This window comes from Corvus kubaryi, unplaced genomic scaffold, assembly GCF_017639235.1.
Source record: "Corvus kubaryi isolate FWS band 111438036 unplaced genomic scaffold, C.kubaryi_AGA036_p1.0 37308, whole genome shotgun sequence".
Taxonomy (NCBI): domain Eukaryota; kingdom Metazoa; phylum Chordata; class Aves; order Passeriformes; family Corvidae; genus Corvus; species Corvus kubaryi.
In genome coordinates this window covers 10,039,164-10,064,436 of record NW_024581096.1, presented here as the reverse complement: position 1 = coordinate 10,064,436, position 25,273 = coordinate 10,039,164, and the positions used below count along the sequence as shown (strand labels likewise).

The 25,273-nt window shown below is 37.3% G+C and overlaps 1 protein-coding gene across 1 annotated transcript in view; it reads right to left on the bottom strand.

Annotated features, from left to right (window-relative positions):
• TTC33 (tetratricopeptide repeat domain 33) overlaps positions 1–25,257 on the bottom strand; it is a 45,937-nt gene extending 20,680 nt beyond the window's left edge. Inside the window, exons 1-3 of the mRNA XM_042028438.1 lie at positions 25,148–25,257; positions 24,743–24,971; positions 165–246 (exon numbers count right to left, since the gene is read on the bottom strand). Of these exons, the coding sequence (XP_041884372.1) occupies positions 165–246; positions 24,743–24,963 (303 nt within the window). The 5' untranslated portion in view covers positions 24,964–24,971; positions 25,148–25,257. The remainder of the gene's footprint in view (positions 1–164; positions 247–24,742; positions 24,972–25,147) is intronic.
• Between the last annotated feature and the right edge of the window lie 16 nt (positions 25,258–25,273).

Sequence of the window (25,273 nt, the reverse complement as noted above, 5' to 3'; positions counted from 1 at the left end):
AGCTGGGAAATTAGCATTATCTGAATTCCTGTTAAAAGACACCTTGTTGGTTGGGAAAAATTAAATACCTGAATTGTGCATACTTCCTGCGTACAACAATTAAACAATGTTCACAAACACAACGTTTTCTAATTTCGAAACTGGAAAGAATTTTCACGCTTTACCTGTGATTTCATCTCATAAAGTGTAGCATCCTCTGGAGTTAATTGAAGTGCTTCATCCCACTTGACAAGAGCCTCTCTGTACCTGTAGTCAAAACAACATTACAGTGTCAACATATTTAGAGGGACTGGATATTTCTATTTATATCCTGACATTCTCCTAAATAAACTGCCATGGCATATGATTAGTATTAATTATTTTTCTACTTACTTCCCCATAAGACATACTGAACTGTTTTCAGAAACTGGACATTTTTTGTTCTGACCAAATGGATTCATAAGTACTACTACAGAAGTGACCTCAAGTGAATTTACAAAGCAACATTAGAAACCTGAGGCAAAGCTTAATGACTTAAAACTAGAAATCTTGAACTCAGTCAAGTTCCCCTCATTGTCAAAATGATCCCTAGCCAGGCATAAAGAAATATATCCAGAACCCTACATGCCATGATACAGTCATATTTTAAAATTTCTTTTCATTCTAAAAAGCTGGTATTTCTATAGTGTAACATAATGTAAGAATCTAAGGACATCTAGAAAACTTTGGTATTTAAATATAAGAAGGAGGTTGAAAGTAAACAGCTATACTGAAATCACTCAACTTTGGGAAAGCATGAACTATGTTGCTCTTTCCTAGGAAAAAGAACAAAACAGAAGAGCTGACCAAAACCAATAAAATGTAGCTTTCTTTTGTCTTGAACAATGAGGTAAAACTTGAACCACAATGAAGAACTGTAACAGAATAGTGAGATGCAGTTACAGATGTGCAGTCTTTTCAGCCCTACAGGTGGCCTTTCATCAACATCAATGAGGCTCTGGGGTTATCACATGTTCTGTGAAACTGTTTCAAAATCCACATTTGTTGCAAAACTCAGTGGGAACATAAGTATTTATATTAATTATACTGCAAAGGTATGAAAACAGTTAGTCTTGGGAGATACACATGCTTCAACTTTAATACAGTGTGGATAAAACTACAGTAATTTTCACATGCACTTCATATGAAACAATTTTTATCTTCCCCTACTCATCATTCTTCCTTCCCATTCCTTTCCCCATTTTTCAATTTTTCAGAAGTCCTCTGGGTTGTATTACACCTCCAGGTTTTCCAGAGCAGTCATAAGAAGACTTCAGAAAGTTCTGAGCCAACTCGGAATAGAAAAACAGACTGGAAAAGCAATGCAACTGAAGTCAAACTCTCCCTATGATCCAGGTATTATTAGTTTGCAAATTACACTAATAAGTGTGATGTTTGAGTGCTAAGCAAAGGACGTTCCAATAAACTTTCACATTTCCTCCAAGTTTAGCCACCAGCTGCACACTTTTCATCTCAGTTCATTTGCAAGGGCAGGTGTTCACCCTAAAGAAAACATGACATTTTCCACATGCATCAGTAGAAGCTTTATGCTGTTATTTACCTAGTGTGGACTACTTTTGGAGTAGAAGATTATAGTTTAGTTCAACACCTAGCACAGACCTTGCAAATAAAGCCTACATGAGTAAGGGTCCTCAGCTCAGTTAGGTGGTATCCTGGCCATGCAGAAAGGTGCAATGTTGTGAGCAAAGAGTTTAGTAAAAACAGCTTTTGGAAAACAGAGCAACTACAGTAATAACATCAGTGACCAGAAAGGAAGGAACAGCACTGGCATTCTGCAAGTAAAAAGATGCAAGACAAAACGCTGCATTTCAGGAACCTTCATTTTTACTTCTATGAATGGAACATAATTGTTCAAAGCACCAATCTGAATGGGATATAAACCCATAGCAAGAACATGTTACTGCTGAAAGAAGGGTCAAATAGAAGCCAATATTTCCCCAAATCCTGCTGGGTTTTGCTACCAATTTGTCAACAGTCTGCCAAGAGAATAAAGATGGACAAGAGAGAAGAAGTTGCACATTCACAGAAACAATATGCTGCATGTGCTCTGTATGTGAATAGTAAATTATGTAACTCCACCTGTGAGCCCCAGAAAGCGTGATCCAAGAGAAGGGACAACAGAAAGCCAGAATCACTTCCCAGACTAAGAACACAACAGCAGAGGGCTGGAACAGGAAAGGTTTCACCCACTAAGGAGACTGACTGCTGACTACCAGCTTACAATGTGGAGATATCCACAGGGCTGTGCAATAGTCATCTTCTCAGTACATGTATTTTCTTGAGAGAAGGTCTGATAAAACATTTCTGTTCTATTTGAAACACTCAGAAAAAAAGATCTTTCTATTGCTGCTCCAGGAGAAACTAAGGGCACTGTCCTTACTAAGAGAAAATGAGCCATGTTGCTTCTCTAGTAATGCAAAATCAGGAAAAATCCTTTATAAAAAGATAGTCCATTAATCAAAGAACATTCTATGTCATTCTTCTGAAGGAAAACATAGAAGATTATATCAAATATCGAACGCCATACTGAAAGATTCCTAGGGATATAAGATACAGTTGCAAAGTCAATGTTTCAGTAAATGCTTTATGAAAATCATAAACCTTGGCTGAAATAAGGAGGGAGTTAACACAGGGGTACTGTTGCAAAACAAGTAATTTAAAAAATAGATCATTTTACTGTTTCTCAGGATCTTTTTTGAGCTGAACTGTACAGCTTTTCCACTGCATGTTACCACTGTGAGGAGAACTAGTCTTGAAAAGGAAAGCTTTGATATAAATATGGCATCCACTTAGGGCTTGGAGTATCTGTCATATAAGGGAAGGCTAAGAGAAACAGGACTATGCAGCCTGGAGAAGGGGAGGCTCAAAAGGAATCTTACTGAGGGGCAAAATTACCCAATTTGGAAGTGGGGCAGGGAGTTCAGAAGATGGAATCAACTCTTCTCAGTCATGCCCAATGACAGGACAAGAAGCAATAGGCACGAAAATGAAGCACAAAAATTTCTGTTTAAGCACATCTCCATCACTGGAGATACCCAAAATGCAGATCAACAACATCCTGAGCAACTCACTGTAGTCAAACTTGCTTCAAGCAGGAGCCAGAGTAGAAAAATCTCAGGGAGTTCACTAGGATTGTATGATTTGCTAAGGTATCAGCAAAACCAGTGATTTAAGTGATTTAAGATATTATTATCTTTTGGCTAAATGAAAACAAATTTTATACAGAATTTAAACTGACAAAAAATAGATCCATTAATTTTTAGATCTCTGGGATGGCTATAAAATTTTTCTATTGTAGCAGTGAAGTCACAAAACACTAACAATGGACATATCCTCTTTGTAACAGATTATAAAAACAGTATTTCCAGAAAAATTAAAACATTTATGCATATATACATTGTAACTAAGCACCTAAACAGTAACACAAAGCATTTTTAAGGAAAGACTACAATGTTTTGATATATCGAATTCTATTTATGTGAGTACACAGATACAGTACCCTTATCTACCTACAGTGATTTCAGCCAAGTAGCAGACTTCACTACAAAAAAATTATACAGTTACAATCAGAATTTAATTAGCATTTTCTCTTCTTTATTGCAAAGCTACAAAATGGAATAAATTATTGACAACTGGATACATCTGGAATGGCTTCAGCGTACAAGACCTGATGGATTTAGACATTTTTTATTTAACAGCACATGAAATCCCATAGCTCCCCTAAAGTACTTAAACTGCTCTATTCAGACATGCTACTGACCATCTGGGAGCTGCAGAAACTTGGCACGTTTTTCTACAGCTTGCCAAACTTTTGAAACAAACATCTCATGCTTACACTTCACTTTTTCAACACCACTTCTGGGAAAGCAGGATCTCTTGAACTCTTAAACAAAATCATTAAAACAAATCTTAAAAAAAAAAATGTTTGCGGCATCTTGGTAAAAAACCCAAAATCTAAATTACACAAAGATTGATTTTTGAATTACATACATAAAATGCTAAAAACCATCACTACAGCTCATGCAGGATTTAGAGTCCTATATTTTTCTCTCAGGCTTGCTACAGGCTGATGTTTCAGGAACAGAGTAAGACAGGACATAATCAGAGTGCCACTGAAAATATCTCCAAATGTACTAAAAAGAGGAGATGGTATCAAATTCAGGCAAAATGAGACGCATCTGCAGGAGAGAGGCAGAGTACAGGAGTACAGTGTCAGGAAAAGGCATGAAGAAACAGAACTCCTGGGATTTCTTTTAGAGTTGGACTGATATTCCTACCATCACATGTTACAGGATAATGAGGAAAAACACAGACAAAGCTAAGAAAGGGAAAGCAAATTTTAAAAATAATATGCCTAATTGTCAAAGATTCCTATCACAGATGAAGAACATGAATAGTCTGCAGCCACCAGCAACTCCATCAAGAACAATTTTAACTCAGTGAAGGGTCAAATTCTGAGTTTGTTGGAAACCAGAGGAAAAGAACACTAGTCAGTAATTATACAGAGTACATAAAAAGAGAAATGAAAATTAAAGCAGAAGTTGATTACAGGAATAAACTTCCCTTTTTAAGCTGGGAGATGATGCAGGGCTAGACTCTGGGAGAAAAGATTCAAACAACAGGTGAATGAGGAAACTAAGAAGGAAAACAGAGAATGAACATAACACAGCTTTTTTGTGTTTAACAACTCTGCATTTCTCTAACACAGCTAGGCTTTCACAGCAAAGTACTTCCTCTGCTGGGGGTGAGGAGGGAGATGTACTGCACTTCGTAGAAGCATTTAGAGAAGAACAGTGCGTAAATAAGCAACAAGAAGTTGTTTGCTTAAATGCACACAGAAAATTCATGTCCACAGCATATTTAGACTGATAAAAGTCATAGGATTGGTACACCTTACTATAGTGCTTCACATGTTCAAAATGTTCTTTTGAAGTCTTAGCAACCTCCCAATTTTTTGTCAGACAATTCTGACAACTATTGGTGAATCATGATCACTGCAGCACCAAAGTATAGCTACTTTGTGTTAAAAGTGCCAAAGGTGGTAAAGTGTCACTTCGGATAATATACAGAGCAAACAACTGCTTCACAATCCACCAGAACTTTCAATAAAATGTTTTAATTTAACACTTTCAATTAGGTGTGGCTACACAAGAGGTTCATGGCAATTCTTCAGTGGCACCTGACCATACACGAGGTCTTACCCCACAGTAGAGATAAACACAAACAAATCACTGCAGCTACCCTTTGAGAAGGTAAAGTCTTCTGAAGTGACAAAGTGGCAAAACAGCATGCACATACCTGAACTACATCATTTCAAAGCCTACGTATTCAGAGTTACTATTCTGGCACACACTAGACTATTCAAATTGAGGTCATTGACAGCCGGACACTGGTAGTGCACATAGTGAAAATAAGTCTGGTTTATACGGCAAACACAAAAAGCTGTTACATGTAAATCAGCTGAACATACCACAACATTAAATAGCTAACACAAGTACTTCAAAAAGACTTCTCTCTCTTAAAAACTTCCACAGAAGAACAGACAGGAATTACCATTTCATCATGTGCCAAAAGTAATTACCATCTATCATCACAATGAACTACAAGATCAAGTTTTTGAAGTAAGTTCCACTCACCAGTTTCCTAATTTTTATTCCAGCCACAAATGTAAATATGGCTAATTCCAAGCACTGTAACTATTAGGCAAATGCAGTTTTGAAACTACCTTTGTCAAAGAAAAAGTATGAAACACAATACTGGAGAAAGCTGAACAAGTTCATACCAAAAAGCAAATACCCATAAGCAAAAGCCACAGAATCAGGATTCTGGTACCATCTCTGACAGGCACCCTCTCTCACACGGTGAATAACATTTGATTTCCTCACATATGATACAAAAAAGTAGTCTCAAACAAATTTTTCACTACTATTTCACAATCATTTTTTTTGGACACAGGAATGGAATATATTGCAGTAAATAATTTAAGCGACAAATGACAGAGGAAATGGGGAGTGAGCAACCCTGTCTTTCACAAATACATTTCATATGGAATTGAGACCTGAGGGCTCTGCTACCTTTGACTTATTTTACCCCATTCTTTACAACCTAGTCAATCACTGTTTCATGGTCCACCACACTCAGATACTGCACTTACTTGTAAGCAGACAAGAAAATTAGCAACACAAATGCAACACATCCAGGTGCTAATCAAATCCTTTCCAGCTAACTTCCACAACCACTTTCATTCCTGGGCCATCAGTGTGTGCAATTTCAGGGCTTTGTCCCCAAAGGAGGCTTTGGAAAGCATGTAAGCATAAACCTACACGTGTGTTTAGTCTTCAAAAATGACATCATTATTTAAGCTCTGCCTGACTAGAATTATATAGTTGGTTAACATGAAAGTTCAAAGCACATGTTTTCCTTCTAAAAAACCCTTTATATTCAGGGAAAGAGAACAAGTTACATATTACTAAACAAACTCTTAGTTAAACACACCAATCACATGCAAAATTCTCCATACTGGACATTCTACAACATCGTTTCTGTCCTTGCTGCAGATTCTCCCTGGACTTGGCACTGCTACTCCATATTTCTCTCTCAAAATATGGATTTAATAGATAACACAGAGGAATTTACTTACCTGCAATGAGATTACATCACGATGACTGTCAGAAGTGCTAAAAATACACTGCTAATCATTTGCAGTAGTCCTGAGAACTTGGTACTGTAATTTTTAAGTGAGAATAGCTAGTATCTCAAGTTCTCTCTACAAGGTGTTAACTCAGACACAAGAGCATTATTTGGATGAAAAGAACTCCAGGAAATGACACTTCTTTCAATTAAGTCGTTTTGCTGGTTTAATTTAGTTATGAAAACCACAACTTTTCAATGAGAAGTGGCTATTGTCACTGACTGATACTGATTAACTACAGAATACCTGATTAACTACAGAAATATTAACAAGTAGACTGCAGTGCAAAGTTTTTCCATGTAAAAATTTGAAACTGCAGTATGGATTAATGTCTGACCTTCAGGAAGAGACAAAATAAGCTATTTCTACCCATATTCTATTAACACCAAACTATCAAGTAATTACAAAATAGAACACAAAGATGTATAAAAATACTGCTTTTTCTTCTTTTCCTTTACATCTCAAGTTCTTTTACTCAGAGTCTGAATTGAAACACAGGAGATCGAGAATTCTTGTTCGGACTTAGTTGTTCATTATATCTTACCAGTAATACAGCTGTACAGTGTGCCTCCAAGGCTGGCAGGGTGGAAAATGGCTGTGAGTTTTAATTTTCCAAGGTTTTTAAAGTCTAAACTAACCCATTATGAGATACGTTTTTACTTACAATCCAATTACTAACTTTTCATGTTCTGCAGTGCGGAACTTTTGACCCAACGACAGAACATTCAGGTTTGTGAAGAAGAGAAGAGAGAAGACATAAATCCACACCCAAAATCCTCCATATTGTAACCTATTATTATCTATATTTCCTAAACCTAATTTTCTACATTTCTACATATTTCATCCAGTGACATAATTTTAATTACACAGCAACAACCTCAGTGTTACCACACAATTTAGGAAACTTTTCCCAGGGTTTTGGATCGAATACAGTGTGTTTCTGAGGATCACTGCTTCACAGCACTGAAAGGCTGAAATTCTCAGAACCCAGGGCTCCAACATAAAAATGCACAATGAAATACCTTAATTCACCAGAGAGCATGCAACATTTGAGAACTTCTTTACAGACAGGCAAACCTTTTACCTGTGTTTCTCCAATATCTATAGCTGCAAGTTACGTAACATACCTGTTCTCTATTCAGAAAGGCAGTGCTAACAACAGACTTGTTGATACAGAGGAAACAACAGCTATATTCACATGCTGAAAGTCATATCACAGTGCTTAAGAACAGAAATTGTCAAGACATTCCATACCACTCAGAAATATTCTCACACAGAAGAACATTTATTATATTGTATAACTAGTGCTCATTTATGAACATTAAAAAGAATAAATGTAAATTACATTCATATAGTTAAAATCCAGTTTCAAATGCTTTTATGTTCAACATTAGTATCAGACTAGACCACAACTGGTAAAAAAGACAACACCTAAGACTCCCTCTACAGGGTCTAAAAGCTGCATTCCAACCATCTATAAACATGTGAGGTGCTTTGTTAAATACCAGATTTGTAATTTAACATAATTAAAATTGGGTATTGATTGTCATTTTACAGCTGAGAGCCCTGTAGGAAGCCCAAATAAACAGGGACAAATATGAGCAGCATGGAAATACAAGAAGGAAATCAAGTTTTATTACACCTCAACCTGCTATTTTCATTATTTAAGCAGTAAGAACTGCCTATGCAACTGACTATGACTAACCCTGCAAGCTTCAAAAGAGAATTAATTGTATCATTTCAGTAAAATCAATTCACCATTTTACTATTCCAAACAGAAGCTGCAAATTAATATAAATCAAGTATCAGACACTGCAATAGCTGTAGTATTTTAAGTATTCACAGAGAAGTAATGCATTCTTATTGCTGAAATGAAATTTTAAATAGAAAGCTTTAGTTCCTCAGAACCGTTTCAACAGCAGTTCCTCTGAAAGCAGCAGGAAGGAAAAAACTGTTATGTGGCATTAGAAGCAATATTCTGGTGAAGAGAATTACTTGTTCAGATGCCGTTTAGACATACAGTAGTGGAGGCCAAAATGATAGGCATCATCTCTTTTGTTTTTAGCTGTGAAGGCATTTATTCCTTTTAACATTTTAATTATTTGTCCACAGATGGCAAACAGCTCTCTCTCACTTCACATTATGATCCTAATGGTTCTTAGCAATCAGACACAGAAATATGGCCCTAAGTCAATAGAAAAAAAAAAAAAAATTCTGGGCTTTAAACACCAGCATTCCTCTATCTTTCTCAAAATTATTTACTGCCAAATTATCATGCTCAATGGCAGGGTATTAACGTGACAAAACATTTTTGGGACAAATGGGACAGATCATACAAGTAAAGCAATAGTCTGCTCAGATTGTATTCTGATCAGTTCCATCTCGTCTAGTTGACATGCTTTTGTTATCTGTGTTAAATAGTGTAATTTTGCTTAATTTTCTTTCTTTCTGTAACTTAAGGCCTCTTTACAATGTTTGCTGATGAATAAAAATGACAAAAGTTATAAAAAAACAGAGAGAAAGACAAAGATAGAGGAAATGTATACTTCTCTATGATATTTTCCTACTTAAAAGGCAATTTTTATTTTTCCATTGAAGTTACAGTAAGTTAAGTAGGCAGGCAGTCTACAAACCTCCCACATAGCTGAAACTATTAGAAAGTAGTGATTTCAAATTACTATGAAGTATTAATGCAAATACTAGTCAGCAAAAGCCACAAAGTCTCCTGTAGTAAGTGAAATACTGATGTGTAATAAACAGAACCACCTACCTACAAGGACATAATATATATCTATACAGACTGTATGGATACTGGCTATCACTACTTAGAATTAAGGAAACTATCACACTTTTAAATCTCAAGATAAGTAAGAACTCGTCCACATGAAAGTGGCAAGAAGAGCAGCAGCTCTCCATTACCAGCACTACAGCAACAAAGAGCTGTGGGCTTCAGTGTCACTAGACAAAAATGTTCTGTAAAGGGTCAGATGAGTTAAGTTTGTGCTTCAAGTACCACGACAGAGCTGGTTAATCACTTACAATGCTGTTTCTACTGAAATGCAACCTTACAGGAACCATTCAGACTGATGGTTTTGGCTGGCACTGTCATTTTTCACCCATAAAGCAATGCCTCTCAAAAGAGAGGAACACCAACAACTGTTGGAACTATCTACTTCAATGTTTTTTCCCATAGTACATACAGCAGGCAATGCAAAACAAAACATCAAAGATTCAAAAGAAGATTAACGTATCAGATGATTTTATCTGCAGTGACTACCAGATAGGAATATTTCAATGATTTGTTCAGGTTATCCCATGCTTCTGAATTCTAACCTGTAAAATTCATTGTTCCTCTTAGTCTTACTGTATGACTCATATCCTATGCTCCACCTAGCAGAAAACATCTACAAAGAATATTCTGAGTTTTGAAAGATAGTACCAGAAAGAATCAATAGATTCACAACACACTTTCAGAAGAGCAAACAGGGCAACAGACCTAAGTTTGTTGTGATAATGTACAGAGCTGTAAAGCATCTATAAACTGGAAAATCCCTTCTGGGGAAAAAAAACCAAAAAGGAAGCGAAGTTTGATAGCTCAGGGCTGCATTCTGGAGCATGGATCTGTGTCTCAATCATAAAAATATGATCTTTAACATATATTCTTTACTACCTTCTCTCTGTACACATTAGGTAGATTACACTGATAAGATGAACGTAATTAAGTCCAACTTACAAAAGCCTATCTCTCTAAAATTCCTTTTCCTGAATGTGAGGAAAGCTACCATCTACAAACTCTAACAGCACCAATAAATTTTCTTTAGACTGAGACATACTGAGACATATACTACCTCACCTTGGTGGTTCTTTCCCAGTTTTGCTCAATATTTATGATTTTTCTCTCTCATTGACAATTTATTATCAGAATATAATGACCAAAACTAAGTAATCTGGACACCTTCACAATCAATTAAACTAAATAAAAACCAGTAAATTACCCAGAAAAAAAGAAGCAGATTAAAGATTTTTTTATACTTACACAATGCTCAATGTAATATACCAGTAATTTGCATAAAACTTCCTTAGGTTTTATTACAGCAATTTATTCTGTAAATTAATTAGGACATTTTAATTATTATTATTCAATTTCAGTATTAATTTCTTTCATTTTGTATACCAACAGCACTTCTAAATCTTTTCCCAGTATTGCTTGCAATTCTTTCTCACTTTTGAAAACCATGAAAGAAATCAGCTACTAATTTGAAACCTCATTCATTCAATTCCACCCACAATACAGAAGTATCAGAATTCTGCCACATTTCTGAAAGGCAAACACCTTCTAGTGACTGCAACTTTCTGATGAGTCCTGAAAAGTTGTTCTGCACTCTTCTCACCTACCTCAATTTACTTTCTTGCCCCTGCTTTGCACCAGAACAAAAGCTTTTGCTCCTTGAACCAAGTCAATAACCTAATTCAGGTTATGACCTCTCCAAACAGTTTGTTTCAAAGCACCAAGCAGCTCCCTGGTGTAATTCTCCATTTGGAAAATTACACTGGAGAGTGTTACACTGGAGTTACACTGCAGAATTACTTTACCAAACAAGACAGCTGTTGTGATAGTAATGAAACTGAATGCATTATTAAAAAAATGGCATTTTACCGAACAGTGTCCTATCACCTTCATACTCAGAACTCTGCAAAACGACTTTCTAACCTGACAGTGACAGAAAGATGGTCTAGCAGGGGGGCCTGAATAACACAAAGTTTATTTTCAGGATTGGAAAATTTTTATTTCAATCTCAGCATGTGATCCTACCCCCTAGAATGCTTTTAAGTACTCCTTTTCTTTATCAAGCCCCTAGTGAGGTCTCAATTAATATTAATCAAATTCAAATCAGAAATGCTCTTTGAGGACTGGAAGTCAAAATACTTAACTGAATGATAAATCTATTTTAAAATATACAGTATTTCACATATGTCCAGGAAAATAAATTATATGTGAAAAACACCGGGAAAGGTTAACCTTCTGGCAAACAGAAGAGTTTCACTCGCAGCCTAGAATAAAACCAATATAAAAACATCGATGCCAACATCCAAATCCACTGAAGGTGAATTTAGCATCACAAGAGCCTGTTCCTAAGAAAAGAAAAGTTTCTATTAAATCTTCCAGACAAACACAGTTTACTACAGAGAAGTCTAGGCTTTCAGTAAGTTTATGCTATTCAACATATTTAACAGGTGTTTCCTATTTTTAACAGTAAAACAGGACTGTGGAGCCAGCTGAATACAATCCATTATTCACTACCAAGATCTCTTATCCAAAGTCAGTAGCTGAAAAAACCCCTACAACTATGAACTGCCTTTTGTTTAAATGTCATTTCCCGATTTCTGCAGAAGACAAAAAGCTTAAGCCATACATGGTCTACTTCACTGAATTTCTATTACCAGCTGACAGGTCAAAGAAAAAACACTGTTTTCAGTATTTGCCACGTAGTTGCTAGAGCCAGTAAAACTCCAGAGACTGGCAAGAAAATATATCCAATTCATGCTAAGAATGGCAGCCTGTAAAAATGATTAATTAGTTTGAACTGGCTACAAAATAGCAAACTTCAGTTCTTCAAAAAACCAAAATTTCTGTGACTGTTTTTCAGATGGCACAAAAAAAAAAGGAGTCTTGCCTTACTTCTTTCACTGAATGGTATGAATGTACTGGACAGCATTCATAGGTAGAAAGGTATGGTTCCTGTCTAAAAACTCTGAATTACAGTATTTAAACACAATAATATAAAATTGAGAATGATACTGTAAATACTGTGATTCTTCTCTTTGCAACCAGGAAAAATGTACTGGTCACACAAATGACTGTACTAAGAAAAATGTACAATGTCTATCACCCATTTTGTATAGGTCAGATGGTTTACCAAAAGTACTGGACTATATATTTAAACATTTTTGTTGTGTTAAGACTCTCTGCACCTAACCCCCATCAAAAAAGTGTACTTTAGTTTGTACTGCCAAAATTGGAGAAAATAACTGCTAGTAAAGTCTCTAACAGCTAATTAGAAGTAGCTTGTTCACAGTCTAATGATAAGACAATTACACACATTCGAAAACAGATGAGTGTTTTTTTAAAAGGGTAAAAACAGAAGTCTGGCCTACAGGTGCAAATAAATTCACAGATAACCATTTCAAATTTTAAGTGCAATACAGTAACATAAGACAGGCCACAACTAGACAACAACAGAGCATAAATGAAATAAGTTCTCTCTTCCCCTGTTGTTTGGCCATTCACTCCCATTTTTCTGGCTATTTTGTCAAAAGCATTTGTGAACCAGATCAGAAACAGCAACCAGAAAGACACTATTTTCCAGCCAGGCTTTGTCTCCACTTCTGTGACTAACTGATACTTTGAGTTGGCTTCCCTCAGGGTAAAAACAAAAAAATGGGACCACGGCAAAGTAGTGGAAATGAAAGACCAGCAGAACTGGATCACACTGACCCTCAACTCAATTCAGTTTACCCCGTGATGGAACTGCAATCTTTGACCAGGTACTTCCAAACAACCAAAGCTAGGGAGAATACACACACCAGCCCTCGCTTTCAGTTAACTCAGCCGTGACATAATTTAACAACTGTCTACAGAACTACTGCATTGTTAACTGCCATGTAAATAAACCAATAGGACAAAAAACAACAGAGGAAGTCAAGATACACAATAAATTAAGTTATAATAAATTTGATGACCACGTTACTATACAGGACCCTTCCAAAGAGTTATTCTTGTGGTAGTAGTTTATGTTATGAAGTCAACTCATTAACAACCATCACTCCTACAACAGCAAATACTTCCACAATGTAAACTGAGAATGCACCACTCTCAATTTTTCCCATTTGCTATTTGAGTTAACCCTTCAAAAGACCTGGCTGAACAAGATGTTGTTGATAGAGGGTTTTTATTCTGAGTCTTTACTGTCAAGTATCCTTTTCAGTTTAAGGATATGTTCACAATATGCCACAGGATATGGAGGACACCATTTAGGGAACTAGAAGACAAGCTGACATATATATAGGAACCAAGACCTTGTAACAAAATACACTGCCATCTCCTACTTCCGTAGAAAACCACTGAACCAAACGGGCAATTAAAATCCCTTAAATTCAGTACAGTTTAATTTTGGAAGATACAGACAACAGGTACACATCATATTCAGTAAGGATCACACAAGGGATATGAAATTACTATTTCAAAATTAAATTCCAGCAATGACAGAGACAGTTAAAACAACAGCAGTGGGGGGATATTACCTTTGTCAGCAACAATTAAGTAGACTTAAAGAGCAAGTGGACAAAGATACTAAACTAGGAAAACACTTAATTTTTTTTCCCTGATGCTTCCCCTATGAAGGAAAATAGTATTTTGAAAAAAATAATTTCTAAGTACAAAGATTTTATTAATCAAGTTTTACTGGATGTATGCAACTAGATGTATTTAACACTAGATCTGGACAAAGAGCAAAACCACAAAACTGTCACTTTAAAAAAACGAGATATGATCATATTTTACAGTATCCATGTTGTAACACATGATATCATTAATACAGGGGATCCTACAAAGTATGTGGAAAAGGCCCCAGTTTGTATATCTCTACAAAAACTGCTTAGATTATTAACGTAAATTACTAGGTTTTGCTAGCTGTATTATACTAGGGATATAAATAATAGAATTGCCTACATTTAAAAGCTGCACCATTAGAACACCTAACTGAAGTTACAGGCAAAATCTCTAAGCTCAAGCATGTTTTTTAACCTGCTAGGTAGACTTCTGCATCCAAGCATTCTCACAAACCTCTAGCTGCCATCTACCAGCACAGACCTGCTATCAGAAATTGGTTTTTGCAGGATCGCAATAGTGCTGGCTGTACTGCCACCATGTCACCTATTTTAAAAGATGACCCCTGTCTCAGATAGTTGCCACAATAACATGCAGGAAGAGAAAAGGAATGAATACATTCAGACAGTTTCAGTAATCAAGCCAGCTGTGAGAGAAACTCACACTGAAGCACTTCACCTCAACACAGCACTTGGAGGAGAAAAAACTGCACCAGTAGCACTCTGCTATTCACACTCAGTGCCCCTTACACACAGCAGAAGGTTGTGAACGTTCATGTGGGAAAATATCTTAAAGACTGGTGGCATACACATATCAGATTCAAGGAAAATCACAGACTGCCAGAAAAATTAAGTGAAAAAAGGTGGAGTTAATTACTTCACCTTTGTATACCTTACAAGGCTAAAAATATGCCAGCCCATGTGCTTTCACATATTGTAATTTTTCAAGCACAGCTACAATAATGAGCGATAAAAATTAAATGCAAAATATTATCATAATAAGTAACAAAAATAAAAGTAATGCAATAACAATATTTATATTTTTATATTATTTATTTACAGTCCATTATGTTAAATAGTTAAGAAGTACCACAGAAGTACTCTGGGATTAGATGCAACTGTCCTACTGGGTCACAAACAAAAGTTGTCTAGAAAGCATGCTAGGAATGGGACAAAACAAGGGAAGCAGCAAGCAACAGAAAAATTTAGAAACTATTGATTACTGCCCATAAAAGTTTGAGACAAGTATTCATTCATTTCCAGTAACATCATATACATAGAAAGGATAGGAAAAAAGGAACTGTCAGGTATGAATCCTTTTTTTAAAATTTTAAGATTTTATATATTAACATATACTTCAAAAATTAATACATACTGATGAAACACTTAAGAAAACTTTTTTTTAATGTTTTTTCAAATCTAGTAACATTCTGTACGTATTTAAATATGAGGGGAGATGTTAGGTAAACAGACACATTTTCAAAGAGTTCATTTTTAAAAAAAAACAGTGCATAGGACATATCCAGTGAAAAACACAGCTTTTCAGTTACAAAATTCTGTAAATTGTATTTAATGCACAGAAGGAACAGACCTGCTAGACATAAATACAAAGGCAGGTAACACAAATTACCCTTCCTTCACCTCCTAAAAAGCACTGACAGGCCCAATTGTCCTCACCTAAGTTTAGATAACTAACATGAAGTGTTTACAGGAGGACTGCAGTCACCCTGTAGAGCCTCACAAGCTGTACCTTTTTCTCCTCAAACTGTCAAGAGACCTTGAATACTGAATACTTTTACTCTTTAAAGAATACTGATTCTTCTCTTGGCTGACAACAATAACTGCCTAACTTATACAGGATGATACACAGGCACCAATTAAATTATGCTTTCTCTGAAGGAAAATATAAATATATATATAAATATATATATATATAAATGATTCCACAGTCTACAGTTGGTGTATAAATATTCCTTCTGCTTCTATTTACAAATACATACATACAGAAAAATGCACACATTCAAATACAGATGGCTCATATGGTGTCACATTTCAATATCCTCAAGGAGCAACAATTCTAACAAAAAGATACTCTCAAAACTATTCAAACTCTGGCTACGGTTTAAATAATCTACAATTCTTGCACTCTCAGAAAAATCTGCACTAAATTAGTAACAATTTCATAACTGAACTCCTGCTTTGCCAAATAATAACCAGCTGTTGGAAAATAATGTTTCCCAGAATGAAAAGAAAATAGCCAATTTAGAGATAAATTACAACTTAAACAAGGTAACTACTTAAACAGTTTGCAAAGAACTTCCTCCTCAATGAGAGGAGCCAGCTAGAAGCATCACCAGGAAGCAACAACTCTATCAGTAAGTGATGGAAAAAAATAAAGCTTGCAATAAAAATTAACTTAGACAAAAAAATTAATGTGTTACTTCATACAACAGTTTAGAGGAGGGTGTTAAACACTGCAAAACATCCTCTGCAGTTTTTTAATTCTGTAGAAAGGTTATGAGGCCTGAAAAACAATCCATATGTTCTGACTAATAAGAGAGAAGCTCTAACATGCTTTCTCCAAAAAAACAAAAGGTACAAAGTCCATACTTGTTCAGTATTTTCTGTTTCAGCTCATGTGTTCTGCACCCATGACTTCCAGCTTACACACGCTTCGCCTCTTCAGTGAGCATATCATGTGTACAGCATTCCCAAGAAAGCTAATAGTAAGGAAGTTTTATACAGACACAAAATAGACAGTAAGGCAAACACTGGAAAACTTTAAAAACTTACCAGTTATTTTGACTAGAACTCATGACCTTTTTAACCAAGCCCCTATTTGCACAGTATAATTTTACTTACACTGTGAAACCTACTTATGTTCTCTGCATTTTGGCATGACTGACCCAAGAAAACTCTCAACCTAATCAAATAATTACTGATACTAAAACTTTTCATTTTTTTTGCAGAATACTGGTATTGGCAATTCACTCTGAAGGATGTAAGCATTATATATAATAGCTAATTATACCTCGTATGCAAATTACATCCAAACTTATACCCAACAGTTATTTTCAGCCTACAAGGAACAGTAGGCATGAGTACTTACTACATCCTCCTGGTTTCCTTACTAGCATTTTCCAGCAATTTCTCCTACACTTAATCATAAAAAACCAAACTGTGTAGGGCTTTCAGACTACTCTTACGAAAGAGTCATTGCCAATACACTATACCAGCAGCCTAACAGAACTTTAGACTTTATTCTTGAAGCCAGAAATAAAAGTTTATAGACACCCAGATTATCTACTGAATCAATCCTCTTAATTTTTTAACTTCTAAAACACATCTTTACTTTAAATGAGATCAGTTAGCAGAGATGGTAAGAAGGCAGAGCAGTTTTTTGAATTTCTTTCTGCACTCAAAGTATTCCACCAAAGATACCTGTACTAGTGAAGCAAAATTTAAAAATTCAAATTTAAGTCAGAGGAACTATCTTCTGTACTCTAAATGTGTCTGAAGTTTTAATGGGATATACTTACAGAATGGCCAAGATTGGAATGAAACTCTAGAGATCATCTAGTCCAATCACCTGCTCAAAGCAGGGTCAGCTAAAGGAGTGTAGTGGTTTGGTCCAAAATACTCATTACTGTTTATCTGCTGTGAGATAAGAGTTAGGAGAAATGCAAAACAGGCACCAAACTTGAAAGAATATAAAGAAGTTTATTAACAGACCTAAAAGAAGAAGGAAAAAAAATTATACCACCTTCAGAACTCTCCTCCTCCCCCCACCTTCCTCCCTTCTCCCACTGACAATGTGAAAAGACAACCCTTAAGATGTTCAGTCTGTTTACCACTTCCATAATAACCTTGTTCAGTCCATTTAGAAAGAGAAGTCTCTTCTTGCTCATGCTATGAAAACATTATCACAACGAGACAGCCGCCCACTTCCAAATATTGTTCAGTCCATTTAGGAAGAGGAGTCTCTCTGCCTGCGTGTGAGTCCTTTCCCCCGACTTGCAGCTTTTCCCGCAACTGCTTTCGAGGGTCCACTCTTGAAGTTTTTTGGGGTACAATTTTAAGGTTGAGCCGTTCAGAAACAAAAACAGAGGCCCTTCTCCTTCCCTGGGAGCAAAGGGTCTTCATCATCTTCATCTTTAGGACTATCTCTGGGAGCATCTCTACGGACTGAGGTTTTCTCCTTTCCCGTTCGGAGCAAAAGTCCTCATCTGGTTCATCTCTACGGACTGAGGTTTTCTCCTTTCCCGTTTGGAGCAAAAGTCCTCATCTGGTTCATCTCTCCCTGTCCAAACTTCTCATGAAATTACAGCTGCGTCAGCATCTGCCTATCTCAGCGCAGGTGCTTTTGCTCACGAGTTGAACACTCCACCCCCCATATCTTCATGAAATTACAACAGGATACTCTGATATATCATAGCTTCACAACAGAATTTCAGCTTTAAGCATCTCCTCTCTCTCTTCCCTCAGGTTTTCAGCTCTTCACAGCAGTAAAAGGGTTAATCTCACCTCGGCCTTGCAGCTTTGCAGCTGGAATGTTGAATTTTTCTTATCGCAGTGGAGAGGGGGGAGAGCCGAGCCGCTCCGGCTGCCCACGGCAAGGCAGTGGGGGGGGTTCCACAGCTGGAACAGGTCCATGGCTCCAGGATGGCCGTGGCCCGGCCCGGCCTGGCCCAGGCAGGGCCTGGCCGGGCCCGCTGGCCCCCACACGGGGCCTGCAGCCACCTGTGCCAGCGCCGGAAACGAGAGAGAGCTTGGAGGGGGAGTTTGCCTATTCTTAAATGTGGATCACAGAGGTGATCACAACTTTAAGTGGCTTAGAGAATTGTCCATATTCAAACTGGCCAGCTGATAGGTTCTATCAGTTCCCAGAGGAAACTGTAAGCACCCCTTAGCAAGGACGTCCCTTCCGGGACTATGCTTGCTAACCTATGACAAGGAGGTTGCTCAGGCTACTGCCCAGAGTATCAACATGGATGGGAAATCCACACCATTCCCTATCAATGTCAGCTCCCAGGAACCATGCCCTGTTGTCATGACATTTCAAATGCAGTTGAAGATTCTTTGTGATGACATCAACCAGCTCCTGCAGCACTGTGGGAGGGACTTCATCAGGTACCATGAACCTCTATACATCAGGTTTATCTAAACATTTCAGTCTGACTCACCCAAAGTAGGTCTTCCTTGTGCCAGACTTTCCATCTGGTCCATTGGACCTGGGTTCCTGAAGGCAACACTCATCAGCAAAGACCAGTGCAAAGCATACAGTGAGTGCCTGTTCTGCATCCTTTGTCACTAGATTCCCCACCCACATTTCTCTGTGTTTTCCTTTTGTTGCTGGTACACCTGTAGAAGCCCTTCTTCTTGCCCTCACATCCTTCCCCAGATTCAACCCCACATGGGTTTTGGCTTTCCTAACTTCATCCCTGCATACTCTGACAGAGTCTCTGTGGTCTGACTGGCTCACACAACTCTGCTCTCACCTCTTATAAATTTCCATTTTATGTTTGGATTTTGTCAGGAGCTTCCTGTACATCCACACAGGACTCTTATTCACCTTTTTGTGATTTCCTTTTCATCAGGAAGAACCATCCTTGAGTTCAGGGGAGAAAACTTGAAACAAAAAAACTTGCTCTCCTAGATCTGTCTTCTCTCTAACATACCCCATTTTTTTCTAGGCTACTCCACAACATAACTCTGCTGATTAAACTGATGAAATGTTTTTGCCAAAGACAGCTGCTGGGATCTTCTGGGAAACCTCTTTATTAAGACTGTATTATGTAAGTAACATCAGTTTTATTGACTTTAACTTGAAAAGCAATTTCAACACAATGATCTCTATCCTCTGCCATGTTAGTTGCATCAAAATGAATTAGCACTATAATCTGAAAACAATTTTATTACTTTCATAACTCCTTTTAAATCAAGTACTTACCATAACCAAACCTAAAACACATGGGTAAATGGAACAAATACAACTGTTAAAATCTGCTCCACCTGACAGACATTTTTTCAGCAAACACTTGACTTACCACAACACTACGCATACTTTTAGGAGGTATATGCCTCATCATCTGACAACCTACAGTGTCTAGTAGAAAAACAAACTCAATTATAGTGTATATAGCCAAAGAATCACAAACTGCACATCTCGGAGTCATGCTGGCATTCACATCAGAGAAAAAAGTCACAACTGCTAAAATGCGGAAAAAATGACTCTTCAGAGAAGTTCAATTTTTTTAACAGATTAGAAAATTAAGCAATTCTAAAAAATTAATCTCTCCAGAAAAGTAAACAGTTTCATGAAAATTGGCCTGTTACCTGGTCTAGTCACTGAACTTTGACACGTCCTTGTTTAATTTGCTATTGCAAAAGCTAAGGGAAATAAAAAAAGTAAAATCTTATTAATCAATCTAATTTAGACACCAAGTGACAAAGTGAAAGAAATTTTTTTTAATAGAGGAGAACCTCTAATGTAGGAGTGTTCCAGCTGAAAATGTGACCTTCCCAATCAAGATGGAAACTTTTACTCTTTTTTACTGCAATGTGCAATAAACATCATCAGAAGCGAAGGCATTATCAACTTTTATTCAGCAAAACTGAAAAAAAATGCAAATCATCGAGAATTTAAACCCGACAGTGTCTACTTCCAACAGAAATCCTGCACTTCTTCAGGACACATTGAGAAGAGCTCTATCGCCACTTACTGGGCAGCTGCAGAACTGTGTGTGGTTTGAAAACAGCACAGGGATGACTGCAGAGCTACTGCCTGCATGGACAGGCAACTCAGTTACACTGAGGACACAAGTCCGACAGAAGTTTTTTTTCCAGCTGTTACCTCTCACATGCCATGTATTTAAGGACATCATACTTCACTGTTTACCTGCACCTCAACCATTTCTTAACCGTGTGGCCAGAGCCAAAGGCTTACCTCCCTCCCAGTCAAATAACACTGTAATGGCAAATTGCTGTGTTCAAAATACTAAGGGTGAGCACTGTGAACTCTTGCTGGATTTAAAACAGTGTAGGACTTCAACGCAAAAAAACCTGGATTGGGGATGTTGGGTTTCGGCTTTGTTTTTCGGTCGTTTTTTTTTTCTTAAGTCCAGTGTATGTGGGCACATCCATACTTGGTGTCTCAAGATGGATAATCCACCAGTATTTTAAGTTTCCTATAAGCAAAAAAAAATTCTCCTCTAGAATATTCTCCACACTTTCCACCAACAGACAATATTTTGTTCATAGAAATCACAGAATACCCTGAGTTGGAAGGGATCCACAGGGATAATCAAAGGCCACCTCCATGCCCTGCACATGACAGCCCAAAGAATAACAAAAACCATGAGCCTGTTCCCAAAAGATTGTGTGTGTTTGTACATATTTGTTTCATTGCTCCTTCTCACACATCAAAAGAGCATAAAAATGTGATACTTCTTCTACAGCTCTGCGTTTTCTTGCTGTTCTGACAAGATCGCCCATTCACAAGCCATCTTCAACACTGCCTACTTCTCAAGTTTCTAGGTCAGCATATCCTAAACAGTGTTTTTCACAGTAACACATCCACTGTGATGATCAACTTAGTTTAACACCTTTTTCTGGCAGACTCCTAATCTTTCCTCCCATCCCACAAAAAAATACAAATTATGGATCAGAAACTGTCATCTTCATCACTGCTTTTCTTCTGTGTATCTGTCTGTCTCAGCTTATAAGCTTCATGCACACACATTACAGCAGGTCCAAATACTCCTTAAACAGTTCCACCACAGAGGGCCACCACCTCCCAAACAATCCGCCCACTCCACTCCCAACTTTGACAACAAGCAAATAAAGCAGGCTGCATAAATTCTGGTGCCAAGAAGCTCATTCATTATTCCCTCCCCCAGAGAAGTACTGACACCTACTTTACCAATACCAAACAGTGAGATCTCACTCATCCACACAAACAGACTTACTGTGTACACAGAGACTAACTAATGGTGGGGCTTGTAACACCCTCACTGCCTTCCCTTACCAGAAAAATAAGATAAGTAGACTAATAAAGCATAAACATGGTAATGACTATTTTAGCTAAGTAATATGGGCCTTCTTATAAAATTCATCATATTAATTTTTGCCATGCACATTACCTCAGTCTCTCTACTGTAAGAAATTAAGTTGAATTTATAACTTTTCCTTTATTTAGCCCCCTGCTTCTTCACGAGTTTGTTTTCTTTTAGGATCCCCTTCACTCCACAAGTAACACCAACTAAGAACCAATCTTTCTTACTTTCTAGTGCTCAGTCTTTGCTTTTCTTCTAGAATGCTACACAATACAACTCAAATCTTTCATAAAGTGTTACCACACTTCGATATTTCAGGAAAAAATCCACCTGAAGTATTTAATTATTTACATGAGTCTGCTTATACTGTACAAATGTATATTCAAGAAACAGACCACATAAGCCTGAACACAATCACAGCAACCACTTTCTACCAGAGAGAATAAACATTCCTTTCAGTCTGCTTCCTCAAGTTGTAATGGTATATCTATTCCCCCTGTTTAAGTAATAAAAGCCTTACACTGTGAGTTTAGCTTCCAACCTATGTGAATTTTTTTTTTAAAGAGAAAATCTGTCTGGAAGTTATGTACCCCAAAAGCACCATATCACCATCACGCCTGAACTGTAGCGTGTGCTGGAGTAACTGACGGAAACTACAATTTCAAGTGAGAACTTCTGTTGAGCCTCAGATATGAATGTTAACTTCTTTCTCATACCTTATAAGCCATTCAGAGTTTCTCAGTAGTTCTTACAATCCCTTCTGATGAGAGATATTTCTTACCAAATTTACAAAAAATGCTTATAGTGGGACTTATGGATGGGTTAAGCTTTTGTATTGTTTTCTAACTGACAGGCAATGGAGAACTCAATTTCTAAGACCAAGCGAAGATATTAAAAGCATCAAAAATTACCTGCTGTTCAGTATGTCCCTGCCCTAAACCAGTATTTGTTGCTGTTTAAGACACGTACAGCACTTTAAAAAATACACACACAAAAAAAACCCCACCAAAAAACATAGAGAAAATATATACAACAGCCAAAGTAAAACACAAGGAAGGCCTATGGAGAACTAAAGGCATAAAAAAGAAATAAAAATATCCATCTGTTTAATATATGTAAGCACAGGACGTATCAGAGTTACAAGACTAGAATGAAAACATTTAGAAATCTCTATATTCCTAACAGGACAGAATGGATCTACCTTTCTTTATACCAACATATGATTTGTTTCTGGTGTTAAAAACGGAGATGTTAATTGACTATTAATTTGTATATCTGTGTTTTCAGCTATTAATATTCATGTAACCCACTTATGCTACTACTGCTTTAAATCTGTGAATTAACACAACGGCAGGATGATTAAAACTTATTTAGTTTAACTTGGTTTTAATTTAAACTCAACTTTAAAAGTCTTCAAAATTTCATTCAGGAACTATAGGCCTCAAGAACACAAAAGAATCAACAGAAGTCACTCACTGAACAGTGTCACTATTTTAGTGACCACTAAAAAGAGGAAACTGTATTTAAATATTTGAAAATAGGCCTTTTCTCAAAGAGATTTTGTATTTATTCACTATTTTTTTTTTAAATCAGACCCAACCACACACATAGTATGTTTATTATAATATATAAACTTGCCTTCTTTAAACTTCCAAGTTGTTCTCTCTTCCATATTGCCCAGGGAACCCTATTTCAGCATGATATTTCTTAAGACAAAAAGTGTAACAGCACAGGAGCACATACTGACATCATGGTAATGTTTCCACCAGGAAAACAAGGTTATTTCTCATCTGGGACAATAAAGTGAAGATGCTCTTAAAAGTAAAGACAGGATAAAAATTTAGATGTCAAAACATTCTGAAGATTTTAAGGAGACTACTCTCAGAACTGTTTCTTCCCCCTCTGGTGAAGATCTGGCCAAATTAGGTACTCAATATGCAATTTATAGTCCACTTCTCCCTCTTCTAACACACCTCTACTACAAAGAGACTTCCTGCTTGAAGCGTAACAGGACAATGGAACCACTTTTGCAATATCCTTCCAGAACTGCCAAACTTCCAGGACTCAGAAGGCATTCAGAGCAGCTCCCTGAACCTGACTTTACAAAGCATTAGGCAGATTAACAGCGCAATAAGCTGCCTGGCAGTATTTGCCTGGGCACTGGGCACTGGTAAATAGGCTTACTCTCTGTAAGAGAAAAAAGACACATTTCCAAGAGTGGCTAAAGCACTACTTACAGTATGGCTTATCACACTGCATCCTATTTACTCTTTCAGCTTTCAAATCCAATCAGTTTTTCGACTTCTATAATCTTTGGTGGTGGTGGTGGTGTTGTTATGAGAACAAGCAGAAATAAAGTGGAATATAGACTTTGTTTCGTATCTGACACCACCACCAAAGGCAAAAACTTATTTAGTACCAGACAGTAAAGGCAGAATGACAGAAATTACCACTTTTCAAATTACGAAAAGTACCAATGCAGATACTAGCAAATTACTAGTGTTTAGAGAAGGGATTAAAATAACATGCAGCACTTACTCAGTCAATGAAAAAAAAAAGACAACATTAGTACCTCCGATTTTCCGCCAAATTTGCACCTTCATCCTTGAGCTCCTTACTTTTCCTTACACAATCTTCTAAGAGAATTTCCTTTCTTCTCTTAGCTGCATGCACCCAGTTAGCATCATCATCGTCACCCAGATCCTTGTCATCCGCAGCTTCTGCTTCGAACTGCTGAGAAGTAGCTTTTGAGACCTTCTCTCCAATCTTTCTCTTCCACCCAAAAGAAGCCATCTGGAGAACTAGGGAAAATGCATTTTCAGTAGTCAAGTAATTAAGCTTTTAAGTACACAGCAGAAAAATCACCCCTCGCTCATCTCGAAGCTAGAACAGTAATACAGAGGGGCACGCCCCCACAAAAAACTCAGCACCCGAGCTGTCACTGAGGCACGCACAGCCCCGATCCCCGCGGCGGTACCTGGCGCTGTCGCCGGCCACCTCTCCCGGCTGGAAGCGCCGCGCCAGCCCCGCTCCGCGACAGGAAGCGGAAAGGCGGAGCGGCACCGCAGGAACCCGGCAGGAGCCGGAAGGAAAAGGGGCAAAG